Source organism: Sorex araneus, chromosome 7 (genome assembly GCF_027595985.1).
Source record: "Sorex araneus isolate mSorAra2 chromosome 7, mSorAra2.pri, whole genome shotgun sequence".
Taxonomy (NCBI): domain Eukaryota; kingdom Metazoa; phylum Chordata; class Mammalia; order Eulipotyphla; family Soricidae; genus Sorex; species Sorex araneus.
In genome coordinates, this window is record NC_073308.1 from 57,831,121 (window position 1) to 57,846,152 (window position 15,032).

The window sequence follows — 15,032 nt, forward strand, 5'->3', positions numbered from 1 at the left end:
AAATCTGTCTTCTGATTGGTTGATAATTCTGGAATCAAAGATAAATGACAGTTAATTTTCAGAGAAAGACATGTAAAATAGGCAAACTCAAGAGAAGCTTAAAAATGAGTAGCCATCTGTCAGATTACTTGGGGGTCTGGTAATCAGGGGCAAGGGCAGTGTACAAAAGGGGCTCACTTTTCCTGAAATGGGGATAATTCAGTGTGATGCAAATGAAGAGGGCCTGGAAATGGTTCTGTGACTATGTTCACTCCAAAGTAAGGAATGCAGAGTTTAATATTTAGGTAACAAGGATCTGGCATTACCAGAAAGGTAACTTGTCCAGAATTTTTCGATTTTAGAACAGTGCATGTGAAACAGTATCATCACTGGCTTACCAGAATGTGTAAAACAGAACAGAATTTGTTGCGAGAAAACCAGGTCAAATTTGAAGTCAGTGTAGATGAAGAATTAAGAGAGTGGCAGCCACTACATGACAGACCTAAAGGGTATCCTGCTGAGTCAGGGTATCCTGCTGAAGTCAGCCGAAAAAAGAGGGACAAATACAGATTGATCTCTCTCATATGTGAGATGTCAAGAAGTAATGGAATAACAAATATCCAAAGGCAACAGAATCTGAGAGCTTGCCAACAGAATGGAGCTTACCAATGAGGGTGTAAAGTTGGGTCAGAGGGGACCTTGGGACATTAGTGGAGGGACACTGATATTCTAGGTGTGAGTATAGTATTGTAAAATTGTACATATGAAACTCCATTACTATACAGCGACTCAAAAAACTGGGAAAAAATAAGGGAGTGGCAGCAGTTTCATGATAAAAATTTTGTTTAGAAGCAAAGGGTAAAAGAGATGAGCTTGAGGATAATAAATTTCGATGAGAATAGGTGAGAATGATTTCACTAGGGAAGCTATGTCAGGGACAGAACTTGCTCAGGACAGTTGGCGTGAAATGATGTGAGAAGTCAAGGCAAACACTGAATTGATACACTCAATTCTTGGGTGACAAGTAGGAAGAGCAAAAATTCCATTTCTGCTTTAGTTCTGATGTGACCATGTGAAAAGCAAAACTCAAGTTAAGTCCAGTAAACTTAATTTCCTGGGACAATTGGTAACCACAACTTTCATGCTCATTCTCTCCTTTGATAAACAAGTGGTGAAGATGGGTTCTGATCATATTGGTATCTGTGATCTCAAAGTCTAAGTGAGTGGCAGAATACGGAATAGTGGTTTACCACGGGTAAGGCTTTGAGTTTTCAGAATTTCAGTGCCTGTTCACTGGGAAACTGAAATTGTGAATGCTTCTTTTGTCTTGCACATTCAAAGTCTCACTGATTTGTTAGCACTGTCTGTGTCACTGTCATCCGTTGCTCATTGATTTGCTTAAGTGGCACCAATAATGTCTCCATTTTGAGACTTGTTGTTACTGTTTTTGGCGTATTGAATATAACACAGCCAGGCTTTGTCATGCTGGTGGGATACTCTCGGTAGCATACCGGGCTCTCCAAGAGGGACAGAGGAATCGAACCCGGGTCTGCCTGCGTGCAAGGCAAATGCCCTACCGGCTGTGCTATTGCTCCATAGATTACAAAAAAAGAAAGCAAATTTCTTGCGACAGAGACTGCTTTAATAATCCTTTTGAAAGCTTCTCGGACAAATCATACATAAATAAATAGCATTTTAAAAGTGGACTTCAAACCTCAAGTTTTAAAGTTTACCTTATGGTTTTTCCAGAAGGAATAAAGAAATTTTCTCATTTGGAACCTCACAATCAATTACAGTTCCACTTAAGAACACTCTCACAATTAATCTTTTAGTTACTTCTTGGTGTACAATATAAATGAAGAATACAAAAGAAAATTATGAGGTATTTTTAATTTAATTTCTCCTAAATATCTTTCCAAAAAGTCACACTCACAGCTTTTGAACAGTTTTATAGGGAACGATGTGAAGGAAAATTCCAATGACAGAATGTACAAAAATGCTGTTTATATATAGAAGAATAAAAATATATACTGGGAGCACTATTGCCGCGGGAAGAAGGGTCTGATCTTCATAGATATCTTCCTCAATGAATACCAGGAGCCCTTCCAGTTCATCCAGACCACCCCGTCATCTGTGCCGTGCTTTGACATGTCCCAGCTATACTGGCCACCCCAGTAGTATCTGCCATTTGGATTGGCTGCGTGACATCTGTTGTACCACCAGCCACCGCCATCCTCTTTAGAACACTGTTTTTGGGGATCTGCATTTTGCCTGGAAGAAAGGGGCTTGGAGTTAGTAGGATTTCAGTGCTGTCTACTTCATTCTTTGTAAAGTATCTACAGAGGAATCTTGCACCTGATGGAACCCTTCCTTCTGGGCTCTAAGTCAAGTCACAATTCACCAAAAACTTTCTGTGACCAAAAGCAAGCAAGGTAGGGAAGTGAGCCTACACAGAAAATTCATCTACTCATTATATTTGCTACTTTATACCGTAGTTTACAAATCCTTTATTCTATAGAACCTAAGGTACACACAGTGAAGTTTTTACTTTTTACTATGCACCTTAATTTAAAGAGATGGAAAAATTTATCTGACTATTGACTACTCAGAAAGTAACTCTAATTCTAGTTCTATCTTTTGATAGTTGTACAATGGTGGATAAATTATGTAATCTCTCTAGCCATCATCTGTGAAATGAGGATAATGATGGAAAACTGATGGATTACATGATTTTGACTCTCTGTGTTTTCCAAGGAGGGTGACACCTTCCCCAATAGGGGTTAGGGGCACCAGAAAGATCCAAAGAATGGACAATTGGGACCATAGGCCAAATAGGTCTAGGCACTTCTTCAAGAGCTAGCTATAGTTATTGATACATGGTGAGCCCCCCATAAATGGTAGTATTAGTAACACTTACTACAACAAATTAATTCTAAGCAATTAGAGTACTAGTGGCTTTTAAAGAAGAAGAACAAAACAGGATGCCTACCAGCCATCGTTGTCTCTGTCGTAGGTGCTGAAATACATGCCATTGTGAATTGTCATAGTTCTGTTTTCTCCTACCAGCTGTGATGCTCCATCCATGAGGGCATTGCCAGCTGTGCCTTTGTATTTGCTCACTGAGATTTGGTATTTGTTGCCCTCATTCTGTACAGTGAATCCTCCATAAAGTGCCTTCATTTTATCTCCTTTCCAGTCTTCCATTTCAATCAAAAGTTCTGTGGGACCCATTCTGGTAAGCTGACTGATTTTATCATTTCCAAGCCAATATTCACCTAGAGAGAAAAGGAAAATACAATCTCACCAAAATATAAAACCATGGGTCCAGAGAAATAATAGGGTTTTTGTCTTGCATGTGGCTGACCCAGGTTCAATTCCCACCATCCCTGGTATCCTAAGAACCACTGGAAGTGATTCCTGAGTGCAGAGCCAGGAGTAACCCCTGAGCACCACCAGGTCTAAACAAACCAAATTTAAAAACTCAAAATAATAAATGTATAATGAAAACTTCTCTTATCTCTAGCTTTTTCACTTTTGATGCAAAGTATCCCAAACATGTCCCAAACTCCTAGAAATAAACTCTCAATGCAATGTTTTTTTTTTTAAATAATTAGTGAGTGTTTCAATAGAAAGGTTTCATTTTATGCCAGAAACTTTTACCTGGTACGCCACAGTATTTTTTGTCATCTGCATTAGTTGCAATATTTCCAAATCCTTTTTTATATGGTTCCCATTTCCTGCCAAAGTCAACACTGCCATCCTGCCGGTTCTGAATAACTGTCCATCCTTTGGTTCAAAGAAACAAAAATAGCACATATTAAAAAATACATAATGTTGCTGTGAGGAACTGAGTTTCTTCCTAATTTAATTTGTATTATGCCCATATAGATTTATTACTACAAAGTATACAAGACAGGGGAATAAATATGAGAGGAAAACTTTTAAAACCTTTGGAAATCACAAGTGCTTTTATCTTACCCCTAAATTATGAAGCATAAGTATTTTATAAATTCTAAAAATCAGATTGAATTCCAAATCAAAGGATTCATTTTAAATTATGTTAAATCAAGGTTTTAGTTCCTTTAGCATGATTTCAAAACATATAGATAAGTGCACCAAAAACTATCAAATACTTACCTCCGTTTTCTGTGTCCATATCACAATATACTCTATAAGGCTTGGTAGATTTTTCTGGCTGAATGAGATACATTTCCGATGTTTCACCTCCGTTCCTGATAATTTCCTCACATTCTGTAACCATAAAACAGAAAATTATATTCATTGAACTATAACATAATTACCTCAGTCATCAATTTATAACTGATTGCATAGGCTACCAAGGAATGGTTTATTTAGACATTTAAGACTATGCTATAGAGATTGAATCTTACTTTTTACTGAAACTCAAACAGTTTGGAAGAAACAAAAGTTTTTTTCCATCTCTCCTTTCATGGAATATTCTCAAGCTGCCAGAACAGTAAGATGGAGAAACTCCTAGATCTCATAAGGGTTTGTTATAGCTAATCAAAGCAGTCAAATGTGTAGTATATACACAGAGCTACTGCTGTCCTTACATTACATTCTGCTCTAGAGAACTGGAATATTAATGGGAGGGAGGGAAACTCAGGACACTGGGAGAGGGAAGTGAACAGTGGTGAACGGACCAATGTTGGAATATTGCATGTCTGAAGCCCAATCATGAACAACTTTGTAATTCATGGTGACTACATAAATTTTTATTTTAAAAATTGCAAATTTACCTAAGTTATATAGCTGTATCTACTTCAGATAAACTAAGGCTATCTTCACTATGTACTTAATGCCATTAAATTCTACTGGGGAGATATACTGGACTTTTCTTTTTCAGTTTTTCATTTTCAGAGATTAAGTGATTCTGAATATTTCCAGAAATATGCTTATTTCCTAGTTACCTTTGCCAGTTACCACAGGAATATTGCAGCTGACGGTACATGGGCTGCGGCAGTAATCCATTTGCATTGAAACATCAGATTCTAATTTTTGTATTTTGCTTCTCAAGTTTTCCAGGATGGAACGGAGCACACGGATGTTAGTAGGAATTTTACTATTCACAGTCTCATCTATATATAACCTGTGGTTTTCTAGTACTGAGGAATATTCACTTATTACATTTTCATTATCTGGAAAAAAAAGAAATTAGGTAGGAAAAATTAGTAGTTTATTCCCATTCAAAATTAAAGATATTCAACCTTATTGTTGTGATTTTAATTTTCTGAGAACAGTTACTGAGCTACACTTGGGCAACCATGACACGTAGCTGTATTCGGGGGAAATTATTGGCTCATGGCATACACATATTAAAGCAAAGTTTAGCTATTACACTGCAGATTAACTATAGATGTGAGCTAAAATTTAATCACAATAAATAAATACAGCAGGTTATTTATTTCTTTGATGAGTAGAAAAGGATCTAAACATCATTTAGGATGCCCATTTAGAAATGTACCATTGATGAAGTATGTCCACTAGATCTTTGTATTCTCACATATAAGGAGAGTTGAGTCGTGATAGTTATAGGAGCAATGTCATGAGTTCTCTGAATGTCCTAATCTGCACGTGCTACCCACAGAGATGCCTATATGGGACTCATTGACAAGCTAACACCTACACGCCAAGCCAATAGCAATCAATCCTAAACTCTATCCTTTTGAAGCTTGGGTATCATTCACAATTTATTTGAATATGTCATGGTGGAAGCACATACTCTAAACCTAAAATACTATGTATAGGTGCTAAATTATCACATTGTACTGTTGTCTTGAGTCAGGACAAGTTTTTTAAAGACTAAAACTCAAGAATCACAAAGATGTTTTTCCAGGAAACATCCCCTCTTATGCCATACTGAAAATAAGGATTGGATGGTGCTTTTCTAGCAAGTTGCATATGAAAACAGCACAGTAACAACGTCAGAATAACCAGACACACATTAATGGCAGTATGGATGCTTTGTATGTTCATCCAAATGCTGATATTCTCATAACTGTGCAATCCCGTGGCAATCTAAGAGTAACAGGATTAAACAGAAATTACAACGATACCTACCTCTTAGTTGCTTCTGCCGTTTTTTCCACATGTCTTTTAGCAGAGTCATATGCTGGAAGGTGGAAGAGGAGGTCTCGGAAATTGACTCCATGTTATTATTTAACTCATTTATATTGTTTTTGATGGTTCTTTCCTGATTTACCAAGGCATCTTGCAGCTGACATCCGGTAGGACACAACACGCCCTGCAAATAAAGAAGACAGCAGGTTTCAGATGAGACGTTGGCGTGGTGGGTGTCTGTGGAAAAGCGCCTACTAAATATTAGATCATATCATAACCAATAAAAGAAAACTTGCTATTTGTGTTTCTTTAAAACTCTAGGTTCTTAGAGTTATTACTTTCTTGTGAGGACTAAAAGTTGTCCTTCCCACAGAACAAATATAGCTGAGCTAAGAAAAATTTACTAGCTAAACAAAAATAATTAGGCTAAGTTCAAGGGTAAAGTAATGTCCTGTACCCTAATTGCAATAATGTGTGCATTTTGAGGAAACCAGGATGAATTAACGCAGGCTTTTTCTGTGGTAGGGCAAGAGAAACCTATCACAGCAGGAAATCTCAGTTACCCACCAAGTCCGGGTCAGCATGTAGACAGCCTCCGGCATTGGGGGGTTTCCTTTCCAGTTTCTTTTGGCTGGCAGCAGTTTTGGCTGGGCGAGCGCGGTAGCCGCCCCCGCTGATGGGGGGTGGTGCAGGTCTCAGGCTCGGAGCTTCTTCCCTCTTCTTATCATAGGGGCGATGGCCACGGGCATCCAGTGCCGGCTGCGGAGAACCAAACAGAAGTCCGATAGAGAGCAGAAATCAAACGCAAGTTATTCAACACTCTCATAGGAGTTACTCCCTGTATCCTAAGAGTGATGATTTGCTTCCAGTTCATTGCTGGTAAATCAATTGAAGGTGGTTTAGGTCACTTCAGTAACTGGTAGATAGAGCAGTTGCCTAAAAAGTTATTATACCTGAGACAGCTTTTTGGTTTCTTGCTTTGGTTTGCTTTGGGGGCTGCACTCAGCTGTGCTGGGGGCTCCCTCCTGGCTCTGCACTCAGGAATCACTCCTGGTGAGTTCAGGGGACCATATGGGATGCTGGGGACCATATGCGCTGGTCTTGTGCAAGACAAATGCCTACCCCCTGCACTATCACTCCAGCACCAACCAGCCTGAGACAGTTTCTGAAGTGAGACTCCTAAAATAAAGCTCCACCAGATTAGGAAGTCCTCATACTTCTACACTGTAGCACACAAAATTCTCTGTGTTGTCACAACAACAAACATTTCAAACCATTTGGATTACTAAACTATAAACATTTTATCAGCTTCTAGGAATTGATTGTTAATTTGTGTATACTATTGTATAATTGTATTTAATAGATAATACAGATTTGCTTTTAAAAAAACAAAAATTGACCTAGAACTTAACTTGGAATAAGACAACCTAATATTTTTGGAGAGGAGTAAGGAACATAAGCCAAACTGCTTGGCTTCAAGTTTTATCTTTACTCCTTACTGGAAAAACGATCTTGGACCTATTACTTGATTTGGGTCCAGTTTTCTTGACTATAAAATAGGAGTAATAGTATCTAAGAAAGATTGCTATAAAGATTAAATTATTTACTGTATCTCACATCCTAAGAAGAGTACCTTACACATAGCAAATAGTCATTGTTATTTTTATTCCTACTACATAGAGTAGATAGAGTAGATAGTATAGGTTAAATGACTTTGCCTCTGATTCCATTCTATTCTTACCTTCTATCAGAAGAGTTTGTTAAACTACTGTCATGAAACTTTCTAGATGATTTAAAAGCACAATTTTCTCATATTTAAAATAATTGTGAAAGATATTAAAAGGTAATAAAGTAAAAAATGCAACACAGTAGAAAGGTTTGTCTTATATTAACTATATTATAACATGGTTTTTAAAGGTCATTCCATCCCATGTGGCTTAATTACAAATTAATAAATATGATTCATTGGTCTTTATAATTCAAATTTGAAAGAAGGAAGATATTTATGTTTTATTTTAGAATACCAGTAAGGAAGTAGCATTAGTGGTCTTAGCTATGCTAGAAAAAAAGAAATGAAAAGAAATCATGTGGGTATTTAGGCTTATAAAGACTACTAATTGACAGAGCTAAAACTAGATAATCCCTTTTGCAGCAAAACTATTAAACTATGTCTTTGAGTTAGTTGGCCTTAAGAATGTAAAAGTGCTTAGCCAAGAACTTTACAAAAACTTACTCTTAAGCATTGTTCATATTTTTATTACCTAATACAATTAACCAACTATCTTTTATTTGTATAGATTGATAATTAGAATGTCTTAACTTCCCTTTAAATTTGACAAAAGATTCAAAATAAATCGCTTTACTAAAATTTAATTGCATACTCTAATCTCTGCTGAGAAACTACACTGTTATAACAAGAAATCTGATTATGATTCATTTGATAATAAAATTATTTAAATATTCATTTCCTTAAACGCACTTCTGTAAATATATTTTTTTGACTTATTTGGGGGTCACCTCTAGTGATGCCCCCGGGGCTTAGAAATAGCTTCATGCAAGGCAGTGGCCTATCTGCTCTGCTATCTCTTTTTGTTGCTGCACTTATGTACTTTATTTTATATTTTCAAATAAGCAGGAATAAGTTTGCAAGAATAGTACTTGAGAAAAAACTGTTTTACAAATAAATACATTGGCCTAGTTGTGTGCCTTATAATCAATAGTAATAACAGCCAATATACCTGTGATTTAAATTTTCTCCTTTGAAAACAAATTTTATTCTCTATAATTGAATTTTATTTATTTGACTTTTACAGATAATTTCTAAATATACAGCAGTTTCAGGAAGCAAATTTTATTCTCTTTCATTAATGAGCAAACTGCCAGCTTATCTTCTTTTAAAATATTATTTTTTTTTTTAGTATCTGCTAAATTTTCAGATCTTATAATTGTTCTAATGCATACCAGAACTAAATAAAACTAATACTCAGAAGAAATAGTATGGAAAAGCAAACCTTACCTGAGGATTGTTATCTTCTTCCTGGGAAGGTAAAGATCAGAAACAGGAAAACAATAAATTACTATTTTGATTTATACTATATAACATTTCCTAAGTAAAAGTTTCTCAAGATTGGCAATTCAATTCACAATGAAAATCAAAGTTAATTTCATTCAAACAAATATATACATGTAATTAAGATTATTATATTTTATAAAATACATGATTATATTAGGTATACAATTAAAATTACTAAAAATATAATAATAATTTTAAAAATCACCTCAGCGTAATCATAGTCTTTGCTAGCTTGGGAATTAATTATAAAAAAGCATGAAAATAACAGTAAAAGATATTTCATGGTTTTAAATTTTTGAAAATTCCAAGAAGCCATCTTTTGCCTGTGAATTTAACTGAGAGATCACCAATCTTATATATACCTGCATCCTCTGTTAGTTCTGACTCTAGAAACAGTTATCTTCCTTTGTTAATATTTAATTACTTTGACTCACTTGTTGGCTGAACCATTTTATCCCTTAAGCAACATTTTCCCAGCAAGATATATTTACTTGTCATACAACTATTCTTCTTTGTTAGCCAAATTTAGAAACACCAAAGTTCTTTATCATATTAAATAATATGATGGGAAACTAGACTGTTCCTAAAAAAGGTGTGTTTCACATTTCTGGTAAATTAATGATGTTACAAAGGGTGACATAGAATGTCTAAAGGCAAGATATTTTTAGTCCAGGCATTAAAAACTATGTTTAGAAGCAATAATGTGATTCTGCATTATTAAAGGGGATTAATAAAATAAGGAATAATGCCATGTCACTCTGTACATATATATGGATATAAATCTCCTTTATTTGTATGTTAATAAGAACAAAAATTATGACTCTTGCCAATACTATAGTAGACAAACATAAAAAAGAAAACTTCAAATCTCACCACCTTTATTTTTGTCTTATAATATTATCACTGTATTGCTGTGTCACTGTCATCCCGTTGTTTGTCGATTTATTTGAGCAGGCACCAGTAACGTCTCTATTACACTCAGCCCTGAGTGTAACCTATAATATTATAGGTTAAAATATTCAACAAATTAAAAATTAAAAAAATATATTCAGCAAATTATCTAAACATTTAAAAATAACTAGTATGTTTCAAATTTATAAATCAAAATATTATCATGGTGGTTATATAACTTTAAAATTTTATGTGTATGATACATATTGTTTATAAAAATGTTATTTTAACATTGAAGAAAACTTAGTGCCTCTACTTCAAATAAATGGGGCTTTTGTATATATATATATATATATATATACATATATATACACATTCCTAACATAATTTCCTATATGTCACCAAACCCATTTCTCTTGTCTTTTTATTTGCTACAATCAGAATGAAAAACTTCCACAAGAATCGATAAGAAAATTAAAGTTGTCAACAATATAAATTCCAGTAACATGTGCCACTTATAAAGTATTTTCTATTTTTAATTTATATGACTGTGAAAATTTCTCACTAAAAATGTTAACAATTTTTTTTTGCAAGGGAGAAAGAGCTCCCGAGTAGTGTCAGGGCTCCCAGAGGCCATGTCCAGCAATATTTAACCAACGTGGTAGCAGTTCAATTGAGAGCCCAAGCATGTGGTGCTACTCAGACTGTGGCAGAGAACATGTGGCCGCAAGCACAGGCAGGACCTCTACCCTGACCCTTGTGCTTTCTCCCTCACCCTTACAGAATGATTTTTTTTTTAGAACCACAGCAGGTTATTCGACTTTGGATCAAAAGAGTATGTTACAAACAGTGCTGTGAGAAGGATTCTTCCCAAGGGTATGAGACCCATCAAATTGTTTTCTTCTTCTGCCTACATACACGGCATTTCCAAATTCTCTAACTAGATGAACCCTAGACTAGGTTTTGTAGCTGTTATTTGGAGGACGGGATGCAGGGGTGGGGGGAAGGGGGTTGTGTGACACCTAGCAGTGCTCAAGGCTAGTTCTGGCTCTGAGTTCAGAGGTCATTCCTAGTAGGCTCAGGGACAATGTGAGATGCTGGGAATTGAACATGGGTTAGCCAAGAGCAAAATAAACACTCTACATGCTGTTCTATCCTTAGGCTCTGTTTTAGTTTGTATTTCTAATAAAATAAGTTTGTAATCCATTTATTAGTAAAGAGTACATACTCTAATGTTTTGAATATTTCTGAGAACACACAATCTGGAGAAAAAGAAGCAATTTTCTAATTCTTTATTTGTATTCTTGTTTCTTATTAGTTAAAATAAAATGCAAGAGTTCTACCCTTTAAAGTAATTGAGTGACCTTGAAGACAGCTGAAAGGGCCGGAAGCACAAGATTTGCCTGCAGGGGACCTGGGGCCCAGCACCTCTGAGCAGTAAGCCAGGAGTAGCCTTGAGAACAGTCTAATGTGACTCAAAAATAAACAAATGTAATAGAGCCAAAACAACTTAAATGTTATAGAACAAAGGTTTATGTTAGTAGTATTAGATTCTTGTTGATCTTTAAAAAGAAATTACTGGGACTGGGGAGGTAGCTCAAAGGATAACAGTTGATGCCTGGAATACAGAGACCCAACATCGATCCCACCTGCCCCTCCCTGAACACCCACTACTGGCGTGCAGTCCCAAGAATGAGCAGGTTGGCCCCCTACATTGAACTTGGCCTCCTGAGCACTGTCTAATGGATCCCCTCAACAGCAACCAATAAACACAGGAACACATGAAGTTTTTTTCCTTCTGAGATAACAGTCTCATGTCATTCAATTTCAAGCGCTGACATTTTGTCAGCTTAATAATAGATCCATTATTTAATTCACAGAAATGTTTGATAATAGAGCTATCATTAAATTCACAGAAGTGTGTGCACCTTTCAAAGTTTCTTCTCGCATACAATAGAATCATGGTCTATATTAAAATTAAAAATTCCGTTCAAGTTACACATTTGCCTCCTCTGAAATTCTTGCCAACATCCTCAGGAAAGTGGAAGGAAGTGAATGGCTAGTTTGTGTCCTCCATAAGAATAGTGACTTAACATTTCTTCCACCAACAGTTCTTGAGAGCATTCTACGCACCAGGCATTGTGTGAGGGTCTAGGCATTCCCCTGTGAGCAAGTTGGACAGAATAGGCAGCCAATAAATAATTGTGGGTTCAACGACAGGACTCAAGGTTTCATTGAAACATTTCTCTGATGCCATGTCTTGACAATCATTCATTTTACTTAACTCTTGAAACTATTCACTTCTACAAACAAGAAAACGGAGACTCCAGAGGCTTAAGGAAACTAACGAAGGTTACGTTTAGGAAGTTCTGTTACCAGGACATGGCCCCGCATCTACTTTTCACTAAAGTCCATGCTCTGTGCTCATTAAACTGTGATGCCCAACAAAATATAAATGTGATCAAGAAGTAATCTGGAATGTGTTTGCTTGTGACGAGGGTTATTGTGGCCAGTTTGTTGTGTTGGGCTTGGGCGGATGGTGTCTTGCACTGAAACAGTCTTATCTTCATGTATTGTTTCACCCTTGCATCTGGGTGTGTGTGTGCAGATATTCATATTTATGTGAAAGAAATGCTCAGTGTGGTGATAATGTATGTGAGGAAAAGAAACCTGGGAAGAAGAATGTCCTTCTTCTCAGGTTTCTTTTCCTGCTGAGTTATATACAGAAAACCTACACTCTGAAACCGCTCGTACTGCAAAGTAAATTAGCATGTTCGCAAAGACCAGAAATATATTGGGAGATCATCTCTGCTTGCTAAAATATTAATCTTTGGGGGCTCACTCACACCCGGCAATGCGCAGGGGTTACTCCTGGCTCTTCACTTAGGAATTACTCCTGGTGATACCCGGGGGACCATATGGGATGCTAGGAATCGAACCCGGGTTGGCCGCGTGCAAGGCAAGCACCCTACCCACTGCGCTATCGCTCCAGGCCCCTAAAATATTAATTTAAAAACATATCCATTTTATTGGTGGAGGAAGAAGGGAGTACTATTTGTTCTCTTATGTTTTCAGGTCAATAGTGCAGTGATGTCCTTATTAGCTGATACCTTGAAGCCGTTACATAAGTCAAGGGCAGTAAATCAGTGACAGATGAAACATAATCTGCCCTGCCCAGCAACTCTCTGGAGCCAAAGGCAAACCTGCAGGCACAGACTGTCAATGCTCTGTTGTTTACTCTCTTCTGATGCATGTCAGATCCAGACTGTAGAGCACATAGCAAGTTGGATTTATCAAATGTTTATAGATTACCTGCTTTCTGGTAGGTGGTATTGTGGGGTTAATGATGAACAAGATAGATAGATGCCTGTACTCATGAAACTTTATGTCTAGAGGGTAAGTTAGAAAATGAAAACTGCAAATAATGACAGGTTCTGAGCTCAAGACAGGGAGAGGTCAGGTTTGACATATTGTAACTGAGTCCTCACCTCGTATGTGGAATAAAACATAGAGAAGCAAATAACATCCATCAGTATGAGCAGAAAGATCAAAGAACATGTCCTAAAAAGATATGACCTTTTTCTTAAAGGAAAAAGCCTATGAGTCCCACGAATGGCTGAGTGGTAAAAATACCTGCCTTAATAAAAGAAGGCAATTAGTTGGATTCCTGGGCTGCAGAGTCAAGTGTGTTCGAGCTTTGTTCATGACCATCACAACAAAAAAGCAACAATGAGCATTAGAAATGGGACAAATAAACAAAACCTATGAACAAGATGCAGTGATTTAAAAAATGAAATCAACAGATGGAAATAACACTTGAAACCTATAGCTTTCACACTAGTGAGGAAAGGACAAAGTATTTGAAAGAGAATAAAGAGATGTTCTGTGTTAGTGAATTTTTTAAGAAGGCTAGCTAAATAATGAAAGGAGTCTTCCCTTCCTGTGTGCACTATTGGTTCCACAAAAAGAGACCTAATATTTATATTAATAAATTATTCACTGTGTTTCTGGCTTCACTTCCACCTGGCCTTATGAAGAGCAGCAGTGACCCCTGCTGCTCAAATAAGGCAGCAGGTCTAAGGATGTTGAAACGTTTGAAGGGGGATCATTAATCCTTTTTATGAATCCAAAAACACATTCATTCCTACACCAGAAGAAAAAAAATATTCTGTTTCCTACACAAATATGCAATTTTCATAAATTATCAGAAACTAATAACCTTTCTTTATCAACTTAAACATTTCAGATGGATAATATAGTTCTAGAGAGTCAAGCAAGCTTTTGTGAAAGTATACTGTAGTGAAATTTATATGAACTGTTAAAATGGTTTCATGAGTCTGGGCTTATGGCTATATTTTCCAGGATGATTAACTGTCTAATAGTAGACTCACCTAGACAGTCATGCTATCGCCATACATAGAACCTTGCTTTTGTTCTTATCATTTTATTACCAATTAAGATCTTGTTATTTATTACTCTGTATAGGTAAGATATGTAATATAATTTAGTTCCAAAAGTACAATTTATAGTCTGGATTTTCCTTGAAGAGTCCACCGTCAGTGGCCACTGTTATAGAAAATCACATCTTGCAAGGAAAATGGGTAACACATTCAGAGATGCTTGTACTTTCTCATAGAAACCTGAACTTGGTATTCTTAATGAATTAAAAATGAATGAATTTCTGTCTGAGATGAGCAATTCACAGTGCAATCTTTGAGAAATTTTAAAAAGCCCCCTTGCAACATTTAAGCAGTATGTATGTTCTGGAGACGAGATCAGAGGAACTATGTTAAGGAAATAAATCAGTGAAAAGAAATCAATCTATTTACATTTGTCATGCCCAACACAACCATATATTCCATTCATAATTAAGCAGAACCAACTGTAAACTGCACACTTTATCTCGGTACAAAACAAAATGCTGTCACCGGTACGTGCACACCCTAAAATAACTCATCTCTGATTGTGTCTGCCTAGCAGCTTCGAAGAGATGTAGCCTGGCACTGCT

At 36.4% G+C, this 15,032-nt stretch overlaps 1 protein-coding gene across 1 annotated transcript; it reads right to left on the reverse strand.

The window, feature by feature from the left end:
• Positions 1-1,605: 1,605 nt before the first annotated feature.
• Positions 1,606-9,461, reverse strand: FGB (fibrinogen beta chain). Its single transcript, XM_055144668.1, has 9 exons — positions 9,339-9,461; positions 9,077-9,097; positions 6,628-6,819; positions 6,061-6,244; positions 4,911-5,138; positions 4,117-4,230; positions 3,640-3,765; positions 2,969-3,254; positions 1,606-2,250 (listed from the first exon to the last, which is right to left on the reverse strand). The coding sequence occupies exons 1-9, from the start codon at positions 9,447-9,449 to the stop codon at positions 2,019-2,021; spliced, it is 1,494 nt and encodes a 497-aa protein (XP_055000643.1). The 5' UTR covers positions 9,450-9,461; the 3' UTR covers positions 1,606-2,018.
• Between the last annotated feature and the right edge of the window lie 5,571 nt (positions 9,462-15,032).

Excerpts from the sequence above, each read along its gene's own strand:
- FGB (XM_055144668.1), bottom strand. The coding sequence starts at position 9,449 with ATGGCTTCTTGGAATTTTCAAAAATTTAAAACCATGAAATATCTTTTA. Across the intron at positions 9,098-9,338 it reads AAGACTATGATTACGCTGAG|GAAGAAGATAACAATCCTCA; the intron begins GTGATTTTTAAA and ends TTACCTTCCCAG. Across the intron at positions 5,139-6,060 it reads ACGGCAGAAGCAACTAAGAG|ATAATGAAAATGTAATAAGT; the intron begins GTAGGTATCGTT and ends TTTTTTTTCCAG.